Source organism: Nerophis ophidion, linkage group LG05, assembly GCF_033978795.1.
Source record: "Nerophis ophidion isolate RoL-2023_Sa linkage group LG05, RoL_Noph_v1.0, whole genome shotgun sequence".
NCBI lineage: Eukaryota > Metazoa > Chordata > Actinopteri > Syngnathiformes > Syngnathidae > Nerophis > Nerophis ophidion.
Window position 1 is genome coordinate 77,750,831 of NC_084615.1, and position 14,142 is coordinate 77,764,972.

Below are 14,142 nucleotides of genomic sequence, written 5' to 3' on the forward strand. Positions count from 1 at the left end.
TTTGGAAGCGGTCATGGCGCCTGTTAAGCTGGCCGTATTCTCTTTATATGCAACTCTGCGCATAGTGATGCACTTGCGTCCCACCTAACACCCCCACCCACTATAAAAATGGAATATGTGGAAATAAATTATGACTGTTTTAGTATACCACCAAAAAGGGGGCTATTGGTGCCACGGCAGTGACGCGGTTGCATCCATCTCAAGACTCTGACCCGCAAATACAAATTTCTGATCGATCGGAGCAGGTGGAAGAAGTTATGGCTGTTATAAATTTTTAACACAAGGAGGCAATAATGGCACCATTGCAGTGAGGCAGTTGTATCTCAATCAATATTCCAACTTGCCATCCAAATTTTCAGAAACGCCTAGCTAAGCATGTGAAAGGTAGTTATGACCGTTTTAATTTTCCACCACACAGTGGCGATAAAGGCGCTGCAGTAGTCACGAAGTTGCATCCCGCCCAACACCCTAACCCACCATTGAAAAATTCAGAAAGATAAGAGCATGAGGAAGGAAGTTGGGACTGGTATAATTTTCCACTTCAAGGGGGGCAATATTGGTGCCACTGCAGTGACGTAGTTGCATCTTACCCAATACTCTGACCCACCATCAAACATTCTGGGAAGATCGGAGCACATGAAAGGAAGTTATGCCTGTTAAGATTTTTCACCACAAAGGGGGATGATCGGACCATCATCTTATAGCTTCATGTCAGTTTCGAAAACAATCCGATCAGCTATAGTGAAGCAAGGAAAGTTTGATAGTTGATGGCGAGGTGAAATTTCCGCCACTAGAGTCCGTATAGCTATGAATATAACCCACAGGCCACTATACATTGACATCATCATCATGTGCACTAGGGTTGTACGGCATACCAGTACTAGTATAGTATCACAGTACCAATGAATCAAAAACGGTACTCTACTCTGTTTGAAAAGTACCGGTTCGCCATTTTTTTTTTTTTACAGGCACGACGGCGCGTCGTTGTCACGTCGTACTTACAAGCAGACACTGTCGACAGAAAAGGGAGAACGGACGCATTTTGGCTTAAAACTAACGACAAAGGTGAAGTTATAACACTACAATACCCACAGGAAGAGGTGCTTAAAAACATTGCTAACTAGTTAGCGGCTAATGTCCAGCCGCAATCGGCAGTGTTTTACCTTCTTCTGAATCACTAATCCTCCCCTCTATGGCGACAAATAAAGTTAGTTTTTTTTACAAGTATCATACCTACAGGGAAAGGAATAACTAAACATGCTTCACTACACACCGTAGGAGGATACAATAGCTCACCTGTGTCACAATGTAAACAAATGCCCTGGGTGGCTCTACACCTGACATCCACTGTAATGATACTAAATCCAAGAGCGTATCTAGTGATATTGCTATGATTACATCGATATTTGTTATTGTCACAATATCTTTTTTCTTTTAAATTCATATTATATTCATTAACTGAGGAAATACGTCCCTGGAAACATGAGAACTTAAATTATGACCAATGTATGATTCTGCAACTACTTTGCAACGGATCAATACCTAAATTTGTGGAATCATCCAAAACTAACGTAAAGTATGCAAACAACAAAAGATTAAGTGATTAACAGTGTAGATGGAACATGTTGAAACGGAAACTAACAGTAAATCAAAAAGTAGATTAATAATCAATTTTTACAGTTTTTCTTTTATCATTTTGACAAAATAATAGAATAGAAAAGACACAATATGTTACAGCATATGTCAGCAGACAAGCTAGGAGACTTTGTTTGCTCACTTACTACTAAAAGACAAGTTGTCTAGCATGTTCACTATTTTATTTACGGACAAAATTGTTCCTCTATTGCAATAACAAACATATGTTTAATGTATCATAAGATTTTTTTGTTATAATAAAGCCAATAATGCCATTTTTTATGGTCCCGTTTATTTAGAATGCTATCGAAAAGTAGCGAAATACATTCTAGTACAGATACCAAAATAATGATATCAAGACAACCCTGATGTGCACCAATTGGATCAAGATCTGAACTTGTGGAGCCGAGTTGTTAGTGTTTCGTGTTTTGCGGTGACCATCATATCAGAGTTTGGTGCCATGCCATGCTCTGATCTTATGGCGTAAATATTTATGCACAATTTATTATCGGCCATGTGTGTAATATCTGTAATCTGTAAGATGAAAACCAAGATGGCCAACTTCCTGTTTGTTTACAGGTATGGGTTCCTGAGACTTATGTGCGTCCCGACATGATAGACATCTAACAATTTTTGTGTCGATAAATGAAACTGGTAGACGGGGCCAATTTTTCCTCATTTTAAAGAGGGCTTTGGAGAGCCAATTCTGAAATGTCTTTTTCAGGATCCCCAAAATATACAATTTTTCACTATACTTGACGTGCCTGCTAAATATGGGAACTTTTCATGCATGTTAGGGGTCTCAAAAAGTTGTTCAAACGTATAGAAGAAGAAACATTTCAATAGGGCCCTTGCGGTACTCTGCTCGGGTCCTTTCTTACCAAGCTCAGCAGCTGCTTTGATGTCAACATTGTCAAAACCAGATCCAATTCTGACAATTACTCGGAGGCCTTTAAACTTCTCTAAGTCATCTCTGGACAGAGTGATGGTGTGATAAAGCAGGGCAGCAACAGCCTCATTCAGCACCTGCACAGAACAAAATGTATCATTAACAACACAACCTCCCACTTAAAAAGGAGAATGTGTACACATTTTAGGCATGATGTGTGTGTGATTATTTCATAATGATTACATGTGTCCTTTGTCATAGCTTGTTACTGAAGTATTTAAATGTACCTTCTCGTGAATTTCTTGTGTGGACTGGGCGTCACAGAAGGCCACTGTGGCGACATCTTTGAGGATAGGCATTTCAACAGTGCAGTCGCGCCCATCCAAAAGCGCCACCAGTGGCCGTGGATGCATGGGCCCGTTAAGAATGGGGGGTCGGATACCTGAGTAAAGTATAGGGAAACCACCTGATATGTATTTGCATAGAAGATGTTAAAAATGCATATTCATCATGGCTAGTAGCTGGTTACACCGGTATGCCAGACGTCTATAAAACCGCTACTGCTATGGGTGTATTTTGTCATGCTTATGCAATATGTGGAGCACATACACATCATTAACTACCATTGCATAATCTAAAAGTGACAGAGAAAAATCTGAAAAATTTGCCTTTACATTGATAATGCTCAATTTTGATTGTAGTATGAGAGGTATTAAAGGGGACCTATTATGCAAAATCAACTTTCTCTTACCTATTGGTACCTGTTGTGTGTATTTAGGATCTGCATAGTCCCGAAAATGTAAAATTAAACATGGAGACATTGCGGATATTTATGAATACGCTGTATATAAAACAATTGTGCTTTTCTTCATTCTTCCTCCAATTGAGCCATTTTGAATTTGCTCCAATTGTGACGTTTTTCCCAACTGCGACGTCAGCGAATATCTCCATATACAGGTGAGACTTAAAACAATTTAACATCATGCAAAAGACCATTAATTTCAGGGATTCAACTTCAAATGTAAAACTAATGTGATCCTTATATACAAAGTGAGATATGTCAAGCCTTTGTTATTATTTTGATGATCGGGACAAGCGGTAGAAAATGGAATGGATGTATGGATCATGGCTTACAGTTTTTGAACACACCCCTGGAAAATATATATATATATATATATATATATATATATATATATATATACATATATTTGAAATAGCTGTAAGTCATGATTATCACACTTCTATCAAAAGATGGCTTGAAATATCTTGAGGTACATGTTATGAGCCTATGTCATATATTGGTCTCACTTTGTAAAGAAATCTATTTGCTGGAATAAAAAAAACCTTTGCACAATATTAAAATGTTTTGAGTTTCACTTGTCTTAGAAATCTGGCCAAAGTGCTTTATAAAGATCTGCCATTGTAGTCAGACGCTGTGGTCAGTAAGCTCCTTCTTTTTCTCTATCATCTTGTTGTGGGGCAGACTGACTCGTACATGCACATGCATCCCCCACTATAGCCATTTCGAATACAAATTAGTGTATAATTCAAACTTATATCTGTCTCTGAACTTGCTATGGAAGCGCTAAAAACTACAAAAATGCCTGCGGGAGAAGACAAAGTCGAAGTGGAGGCACGTAAATAAGACCACCAACAAAACAGCGCATCCTGAAGAGACGATCGGAAAGCGGCTTGAAAACGGTCTGTAAATATGCACCATTTTGACCAAAGAGCCACCATTACATGCTATGGAGACCACAAGGAAGTGTTAAAAATGTGGAAAAATCATATTGTGACCCCTTTAATTCAACCCGATGTTTATGATTGAGGTTTTAGTCTGATGCCCCTTTTAAGTACTTCAAATGTGATGCAAATCTCAGTGTTATGCAGTGCAATTGTACAACACCACACACCCCAATTAAAATAATTATCATGGGTTTTTTTAATATACAAAGTCCAAACATAATCGTTCAGTGATGTAATTTTTATAATCTTGACTACTACATGCAGATGGTTTAACTGTGTCATAGCCCTTTGGGTTCTGACTGAATTTTTACACCCCATGATTTATTCCTTTACTAGGTTTGTAAATATTTGGCCAAATTGGGGCGGCATGGCGTAGTGGGTAGAGCGGCTGTGCCAGAAACCTGAGGGTTGCAGGTTCGCTCCCCGCCTATTGACATCCAAATCGCTGCCGTTGTGTCCTTGGGCAGGACACGTCACCCTTGCCCCTGGTGCCGCTCACACTGGTGAATGAATGATAGCTGGTGGTCGGAGGGGCCGTAGGCGCAAACGGGCAGCAATGCTTCCGTCGGTCTACACCAGGGCAGCTGTGGCTACGAATGTAGCTTACCACCACCAGGTGTGAATGAATGATGGGTTCCCACTTCTCTGTGAGCGCTTTGAGTATCTAATAATAGAAAAGCGCGATATAAATCTAATCCATTATTATTATTATTATTAAATACTTGTTTTGAAAGTAATTCCTAAGTAACTCCTCTTTGGGGCGGGGGGCGGGGGGTACTAGGATGACAGGGGATGCAAAACAATAACAGTGCAATACGTTTTCATAACATGGTCACTACTGCCTACTTTGTCTTATTATATTCTTATTTTACTGTTATAATTGTATTCCCATTGTTGCGTTTTATTTTTATTCTTATTGTAATATTTCTTTATTTTGTTTCCATTTAAACCCCCATTATTTACTATTTACTTTATTTTTTTAAATTGATCTAAACTCTGTACACTGCTGCTGGAATTAAAATTTTCCTGAAGGAACTCTCCTGAAGGAATCAATAAAGTACTAACTATCAATCTATCTATCTAATGGTGCTAACAGAACAATGTAAACAACCAACATTTAACTTTACTGGCCAGGACATTACAAGCAGTTATCCATCCATCCTTTTACTACCGCTTATTCACTTTTGGGGTCGCGGGCGCCTATCTCAGTTATCCGCTTTTTAATTAATCATTTAATCGTATTTTGCTTTGTAAAAATGATAAATGCAACTATACAGCTATGCGCTGCATTTCTATAGGAGGTCCTTTAATGGGGGTCCAGAAAGACTGCTCAAGTTATACAATTCTGAATACAACCCAAATTTTGTGGAGGGGAAATGTATTCGTGTTACACTTTAGCTCAACAAGCAAACGAATTGTTGATGTACTTATATCTTTCTAGGAATTTTTTTTGCAAGTCTTGTACCAAAAAGGGGACTATCATCATGGATGTCAAGAGCGTAGCATGTGAGCATACCTCATGAAAAAGTAGGGCTGGGCGATGCGGCCTAAAACTTTCTCATCAAACAATCCATTTAAATTCATTTTCAGTGCAAATGACAGGTAATTAAAAAATAAACTGTGTTTTAAATGTATCAAAAACTTAATAGTAACCCCCATTTTTCTACAGGAATTTAAGTTCCAGCTGTTTGGTTGAAAAAATACACTTCGTAGTTTGAAAGTTAACTGGTTGACAATCACATTAAAAGCTGCACTTTTTTCAAAAACATTAACCAGGAATTCTCTAATAGTGTGATGAAAAATACACAATGCATTTTTATTATGTCCAGCTTTAAACAATGCCACCATTTACAGAGATGAATAACGATAGCTCCACTGTGCCCCTTTCTTATCGTATGTGGTGCCGTGGGTAACCAATTCCACCAGAGCTTTTTAGCAAGAGTCTGTTGTAGTGGTCCTGTTACTACCCTTGTGAAAGTTACCACTCGACTGGATGCATCTTTATCTGATGTGGAAATATGTTTGTCGCGCACCTGTCTTTTGTTGCAATGGGCTTCATTTGTTCTGCTGCCGCAAACACAAATTTGTCTCAGATCACAGATGATACTATTCATTTTTGGGAGAAACTTCTTGCCATTGTTAGCAATTATGGTATTAGTTTAATTGGAAAAACTGCACATATCATCTTGTTAACAAAGGAGTAGTTGTCCCATGCTACCACTTAAGTTTTTGTTTTTTACATATAGTTTTTTTATAGAAATGTATATTAAATATCTTTAAGCATATTTTATTATACAGCAATTAGGGTTGTGTGATATAGATAATATAAGATATACCAATACTAACCATGTATCTACGTGGTATTGGATCGATACACAAATATGAACCATCGTATCCAAACAACAGAAAAAGGAAAATGCTTATTACATTTTAACAAAAGTGAAGATAGAACCATGTTACAACTTAAACTAATAAGATTTTAACAGAAAATAATTATAAACAAATAATAGTTTTGAGAAATAACCGGTAAAACAACCGTAAATTAAGTAATGTTACTGCATATGTCAGCAGCTAAATTAGGAGCCTTTGTTACTCCTTTTGAAATGGTTCTATTATCATTTATATACCAACTAATTTGTTGTGATACATATCTTTATCACAGGAGGCTGCAAAATATATTGCAATATAGATTTTAGACCATATCGCCCATCTCTAATAGCAATGAAGCATGAAGGATCCTCTGGGCAAGTAATATAATTACATTACCATTGAAAACACTCAAGGTTACTGTATTAGGTGAAAGAAGTCTAAAGGTGAATGAGTATTTATTCATGTTTCGAAGGCTCTAATGTTAAAAAAACGTATTTACAACATTGTAAACAGTAATTTTTTGCTCTTATTATGAAAATATTAGATTTATTGTTAATAATCCTGGATCATGGTCATGTCTGGTACCAATTAACCGCAATAAACGGTAGTAAGAGGGAGCAGAGCTAAGGGTGTAGACCGGCAGCCACTGTTGCTGGGTGGACATTTCTGTTAAGGAAACAAGGAGGACAGGGAAAGCTATGGAAGCTAGTGGCAAAAAAAGGTAGGTGGTAGAAAAGCTTGAAATAGTATGTATTTATTTTCATTATCTGTACCAAAAAGCTTTAATGAAAACAATATATCGCACAGGTGTACAAGTGGAACGAGTAGAACACCAAATAATTCTTAATATGTTTAGCTTTTTGTTCTGCTTTTTTATGGCTCTATCCAAAGATCAGCCTTCAACACCAACAAGATATATGAAGCAAACAGAATCCTTTTAAAGCTTAAAAAAGGGTTGTATGATTTTTTTTTTCCCTTGTTGTCTACATAACGTGATGGTAGCTTTGGTCAAAATTGTCCATAGACTTTGTTTTACAGATTAGGGTTGGGCGATATATCGATAAATACGATATATCGCGGGTTTGTCTCCGTGCGATATAGAAAATGACTATATCGTAATATTCGAGTATACGTTCTCACGCAGGACTTTTAGCTGCGGGCGTACACTCAAGGCTCTTCTCGCTATTTACCGTGTCTCCTTCTCGCAGACAAGCAAGCACATTCTTACATACGTCACAAACTGTCACGTCACACGTCACATACACGCCCTCGCAGGGCAGAGAGGTAGCGGCGTTGCTAACGTTAGCTGCTAACGTAGCCGTACGAGAGAATGAAGATGAGGATCTGGTAACAAATGAAGGAAGACTTAATTCCCAATAATAACAGCAGGGTTTCTTTCCATTGTTTGGCGGTGGTTCGGCTTCAAGTGGGAATATGTCGAACAAACAACCGTAATTTGTCAAGTGTGGGGGGGGAAAGCGTTGCTATAAAAAGAAGAGTTACTGCTGATATGTAGCATCGTTTGTAAAGTCACTCGCTAGAATATGAAGAGAATTTCATAACCGTAGTAACATACCACGTAGTGAAGGACAAATACTGTTTGATTTCCTATTATGCAACTCATTATTATTTGACACTTAAAATGTCTCTGGCAATCTTGCAATTTATGTTTTGGAAATGACTTGAATGTTTGTGCCATTGCTTAATAACTTTAATAAATACACTTTTGGTCAATTGACTTAGTTGTGATTTCCCTCTCTTCATGAAAGTTTAAAAGTAGCATATATTAATGCAGTATGAAGAAGAATGATTTAATGTAGACACATAGAATCATCATACTGCTGTGATTATATGCATCAAGTGTTCATTCAAGGCCAAGGCAAAATATCGTAATATATATCGTATATCGCGATATGTCCTAAAAATATCGGGATATTAAAAAAAGGCAATATCGCCCAGCCCTATTACAGACCATCTTCAAGTTGCTTTCTGACTGTCTCTTCAGGAGGCGCTGTTTTGTGGGTGGCCTTATTTACGTGTCAAACCCCTCCTTCAGACAAATTCTCCTCTCCATCAGCCATGTTGTAGTTTTTAGCGCTTCCAAATCGAGTTTACTGACAGAAGTTAGAACTATACACTACTTTGTATTTAGAAATGGCAACAGGTGTGTAGTGAGCATGCATGTGCATGTTCTAGTCAGAGAATAGAAAAAAATTAAAAAAAACACTGACTACAGGTTTCGGCTACAGCTTAATTAAAATAGCGGACTTGCATGGAGCTGTTCGCGTAAAGCTCAAACATATATATGGATATGCTGACGTAACTAAGGCAAAATACGTCACTAAAGTCTCAAATTCCAAACGTCTCCAATGGAGCAAGTTCGAAAGAAGGCTAGATAGTAGGGCTGCGAATCTTTGGGTGTCCCATGATTCGATTCAATATCAATTCTTGGGGTCGCGATTCGATTATATATCGATTTTTTTCGATTCAATGCGATTCTCGATTCAAAAACGATATTTTTCCGATTCAAAACGATTCTGTATTGATTCAATACATAGGATTTCAGCAGGATCTACCCCAGTCTGCTGACATGCTAGCAGAGTAGTAGATTTTATTTTTAACAGCTTTTATAATTGTAAAGGACAATGTTTTATCAACTGATCGCAATAATGTAAATTTGTTTTTCAACTATTAAACGAACCAAAAATACGACTTATTTTACCTTTGTGAAAACATTGGACACAGTGTGTTGTCAAGCTTATGAGATGCCATGCAAGTGTAAGCCACTGTGACACTATTGTTCTTTTTTATTTTTTTATAAATGTCTAATGATAATGTCAATGAGGGATTTTTAATCACTGCTATGCTGAAATTATAACTAATATTGATACTGTTGTTGATAATATTAATTTTTGTTTCTCTACTTTTGGTTTGTTCTGTGTGGTGTTTGTGTCTTCGCTCAATTGCTGTTTATAGCAGTTCTGAGTGTTGCTGGGTCAGGTTTGGTTTTGGAATTGGATTGCATTGTTATGGTATTGCTGTGTATTGTTTTGTTGGATTGATAAAAAATAAAAATAAAAATAAAAAAAATATCGATTTTTTAAAAAATGAGAATCGATTCTGAATCACACAACGTGAGAATCGCGATTCGTATTCGAATCGATTTTTCCCCACACCCCTACTAGATAGTTATATCTCTGCCATGATTTCTAATTTTCGGGACTTACGGGAATCCCAAATTTAAAAAAAAAAAAAAAAAGATACCAACAGGTAAGAAAAGTTGGATTTGCATAGTAGGACAGAATGTTTGGATATGAAAAGCTTTTGTCTTTCATGTTAACTTGAGAATTGCTTCCAATAGCAGTGGCTAACATTTTTCACATTTGTATTTAAATTTTACTTGCCAGCACAGTAATGGCTTTATGATAGCAATAGCAATGACCTTGGAATTAGTGACTATTCTTCCTATTCCCCTTGGGATCTTTAAAAAAAACAACAACAAACAAATCAAAGGCAACACAGTTCTCACTGTTTGACCCCGAGGTTCCACATTATACACAATCTTCCATCATTTATTCTGGGAACTTGACCTGCCTTACTGTACTGTACTGCAAGTATAAGGGGCATGCATGAGAAGAGATGATGGGGAGTGTGGTGGCCAAAGGGGTGAGGGGGAGGGGTGCAGAAATCTGCTAGGTCTCAGAAGAGAGGTGGGGGTTCATGACGGGGTCTGAGTCATGACCTAAATTCTCCTATGTGGGCGTGTTCCTCGCCTATATTATTCCTGCATCTCCCCCTTTCAATTTCAGGAGACACACGCACACCTTCCCGACTTCATAGTAGCATAATCATGTCGACTAAAGAAACGTTGCATTTTAGATAGTCAACGAGACAATGGAATTGAAACTGACTTTCATACCAAAAAAAAGCACCTCTTTTTCCCCCTTTTGCTTAGTGCAGCCTCACACACGCACCGGTACAAACCATCATGTTCTTGTTACGTGACAGGTGTCTGTCTGTCTGTCTGTGTTTGTGTGCCTCTACCAGGGTGGGGGGAGTGTGACAAGCAAGAACATTAACAGGGGGGGAAAGGTAATGGTGAGAGTGCAGAGGAGGGATGGTAGCTAGTAGCCCAGGGTGCAAAACAAAAATTTGTTCACACTTCCTGCGATGTCAGATCTTTAGCCACTTGTATTAAATGAAAAAGAAAGGAAACCCACAGAGCATTCCAAATGGAAGTGGAAAAAGTGCTGCATCTGGCTGGAGAACGCAACCAAGCATACTTCTTACACCACGGGTGGACAAAGACCAACCAAAATGGCTTCATGACAAAGAAGGCCTCAGAACAAGTTGCAGGGGAAATCCACAAGAAGGCCTCCTCACACAGGGTAATTTGAGTAAAGGACACTGGCATAGCTGAGCCGACAAAATGCAAGCATGGCCGCACACAATACATTTCATTCAGTGTTTCATTCATTCTCCCTCACTCTGCTCTCCCTTTTTTTCCCCCCCTCCTCTTCATGCTCCCTCTGGCTGCATTTGGAGGAAGGAGTGGTGGGGGGGAGGGGCAGTAGATGATGATAATGCAGCAAGAAACCGTACTCCACCCAGACCAGTGCGCGCACACACACGCTGTTATTTAGTTCCTCCTGCGGCTGGGACAAGGCAAACGCACTCTGAGCGACACACACACGTTCCACTGCGCCACACCCAAATCCGTAGTCCTCTCTTCTCCCCACTGGCCGCACGGAACACAAAACTATACAAAACACAATCCCAAACAGAGAAACACATGAGCACAAGAGCTAACCTTGCATTATGAAGTCTGTCAGCCCTTCTTCCTCCCTCGCCTCGCTCTCCCTCTATTGCTTTTTCCTCTCCCTCTCTCGCTCACTCTCACCGCCTCTCTCTCTCTCAGCTGTCATCCACGCCCAGCCCGCCCTTCCCCTACCTTTGCCGTCCAATCACTGGCGGCTCCATTGAGGGCCAACCAACCAGCACTAACCTTATTAACATATAACCGAGGCCTGAGGGCGGTTTGGGGCCGTTGTCGTTTTTTAAAGAGACAGCTGGCCCGTTTCCCCATGGCTGCAGCCACGACCCTTCACCTTGCACTCTCCTTCTCACCAGTCTCCAGAGAGTCTCCCACAATATTCCCTCCATTTTAAGCTGATCTCTATTGCCTACTTGAGACTTTACTCCACTGCAAACAAAAAATTCCTGCGTCAGATATTCCGATATCCTCCTATTGTTTTTTCTGCATGTCAACTATTATTCAAACTTTCACACCCATAATACTTCCACAATGCTGGCACAATAAGTCAAACATTGTTTTATAAATCACAATCTTCACAAGGCCCATACAAATATATTACCATTGCGCAATACAAAACATGCCTCTCCAAATGTAAATGTGTGTATCAATATTTTGGTACCAGTATCAAAATATATTTAGATACTTTTCTAAATAAAGGGGACCAAAAAAATGGCATTATTGGCTTTATTTTAACAAAAAAATCTCACGGTACATTAAACACGTTTCTTATTGCAAATGAAGACTGTTTTAGATAGATAGATAGATAGATAGTACTTTATTGATTCCTTCAGGAGAGTTCCTCCAGGAAAATTAAAATTCCAGCAGCAGTGTACAGAGTTGAGATCAATTTAAATACAATTTTGGCCTTATATAAAATAGTGAACATACTAAACAACTTGTCTTTTGGTAGTAAGTAAACAAAGAAAGGCTCATGATTTAGCTGCTGACGTATGCAGTAACATATTGTGTCATTTCTCATTCTATTATTTTGTCAACATTATGAGGGACAAGCTGTAAAAATTGGTTATTAATACACTTGTTCATTTACTGTTAATATCTGGTTATTTTCAGTTTCAACATGTTCTATCTACACTTCTGTTAAAATGTAATAATCACTTATTGTTCTACTGTTTTGGATACTTTACATTAATTTTATAATATACAATTTTAAAAAAAGGAAAAAAGTTTTGTGACGATAAAAAATATTGATGCAATCATAGTAGTATCGACTAGATACGCTCTTTTACTTGGTATCATTACAGTAGATGTCAGGTGTAGATCAATTTATGGCATTTGTTTACATTCAGAACTGCTAATGACGTTGGTGATCTATAGTATCCTCATACGGTGTGTAGTGAAGCATGTTTAGCTATTCCTCGTCCTGCAAGGATGATACTTGTAAGAAACTTATTTTGTCGCCACGAGGGCGAGGATTAGTGATTTAGAAGTAGCTAAAACACTGCCAACTGCTAAAGACGTTAGCTGCTAGCTAACTGGCCATGTCTTAAAGCACCTCTTCCTGAGGGCGTTTCAGTGTTATAGCGTCATCTTTAGTTTTCCGGCCAAAATGTGTTCATTCTCCCTTTTCTGTTTACACACATTGTCTGCTTGTAAGTACTCTGTGATTGTGCACTGCCGAACACGCTCCTCTGCTCGTAAACCCAGCAATGTCATGACGTGACGACGTGCCATCATGCCCGTAAAAAGAGATTAAAAAAATGGAGAACCGGTACTTTTCAACCAGAGTATAGCACTGTTTTTATTCATTAGTACGGCGATACTATACTGGTACTGGTATACTGTACAACCCTACTGTACAGTATGTATTAGATTGTGTAAGGCCTAACGCTCACTATGCATTGGTACCGTGCATTATGCCCCTTCCCTCTTCTGTCACCTTTGATGTGCTTTGGCCCGTTTGCCTACTTGTGCCATCACTTGTACTTTGCCGTATTATTGCATTATTTGTTTTACTATGGGAATTATCACCAGTGTGTCCAGGGTGTACCCCGTTTTCTGCCTGACTGCAGTTGGAAGCACCTCCAGCACCCCCCCGCACCCCTCAATTGGTAGAAAATGAATGGAATTATCACCTGTCTTTCTTTGAATTGATCTGATTATTTCTATGGAAGGTGGCGGCTGTCAGGGGTGATTACAATAATTAAATGACAGGCCTTCTTTTACGCATGAGAATATCATGGCTAGTGAGTGAACAGGACATGATGGATTATTTTGCGTTTTCGATTTATTGTTACAATGAAAGTTGGTTAGAAAGAATTGGTGAAAAGCAATCCCATTCCAGTCATTCTGTGACATGTCTACATTGTGAAAGTGCAAGCAAGAAATTAGACTTCAGGTGTTAACTTGGCCTAGTATGAGCACTCGTGTACAAAAGTGTACCTAAAATTGGGGTTGCCGCTTTTGTATTTTAAAAGGGTTGAAAGTGGATAATTGTCTTACAAATGTGAGTTTTCATTTGTAACAAACAAAAAAATCTCACCCTCACAAATGCGGTCGAGCCTCTGCCGCTTGACCTGTTTATGTTTGTCCATCAGAGCCATAGACTAAGCAGACTGGATGTCCAACGCAGGAGAACCGATCTGAGAGCCTCTTGATCAACTTCACTTCTGTTTAACAAGAAAACACAAAGAAAAAAATAACTTTTTTTTTGAGCAGTTAACGCTTT

At 38.7% G+C, this 14,142-nt stretch overlaps 1 protein-coding gene across 6 annotated transcripts in view; it reads right to left on the reverse strand.

Annotated features, from left to right (window-relative positions):
* Positions 1–14,142, reverse strand: part of ctbp1 (C-terminal binding protein 1) — a 40,661-nt gene that overhangs the window by 14,380 nt on the left and 12,139 nt on the right. For 3 of the 6 annotated variants that reach the window (XM_061902073.1, XM_061902077.1, XM_061902072.1), the window contains exons 3-5: positions 13,957–14,083; positions 2,812–2,966; positions 2,517–2,661 (exon numbers count right to left, since the gene is read on the reverse strand). In XM_061902073.1, coding sequence (XP_061758057.1) covers positions 2,517–2,661; positions 2,812–2,966; positions 13,957–14,017 — 361 coding nt within the window. In that variant the 5' untranslated portion in view covers positions 14,018–14,083. Of the gene's footprint in view, positions 1–2,516; positions 2,662–2,811; positions 2,967–11,450; positions 11,550–13,956; positions 14,084–14,142 lie in introns of those variants that run through there. The other 3 variants (XM_061902076.1, XM_061902075.1, XM_061902074.1) reach the window with 2 other exon arrangements.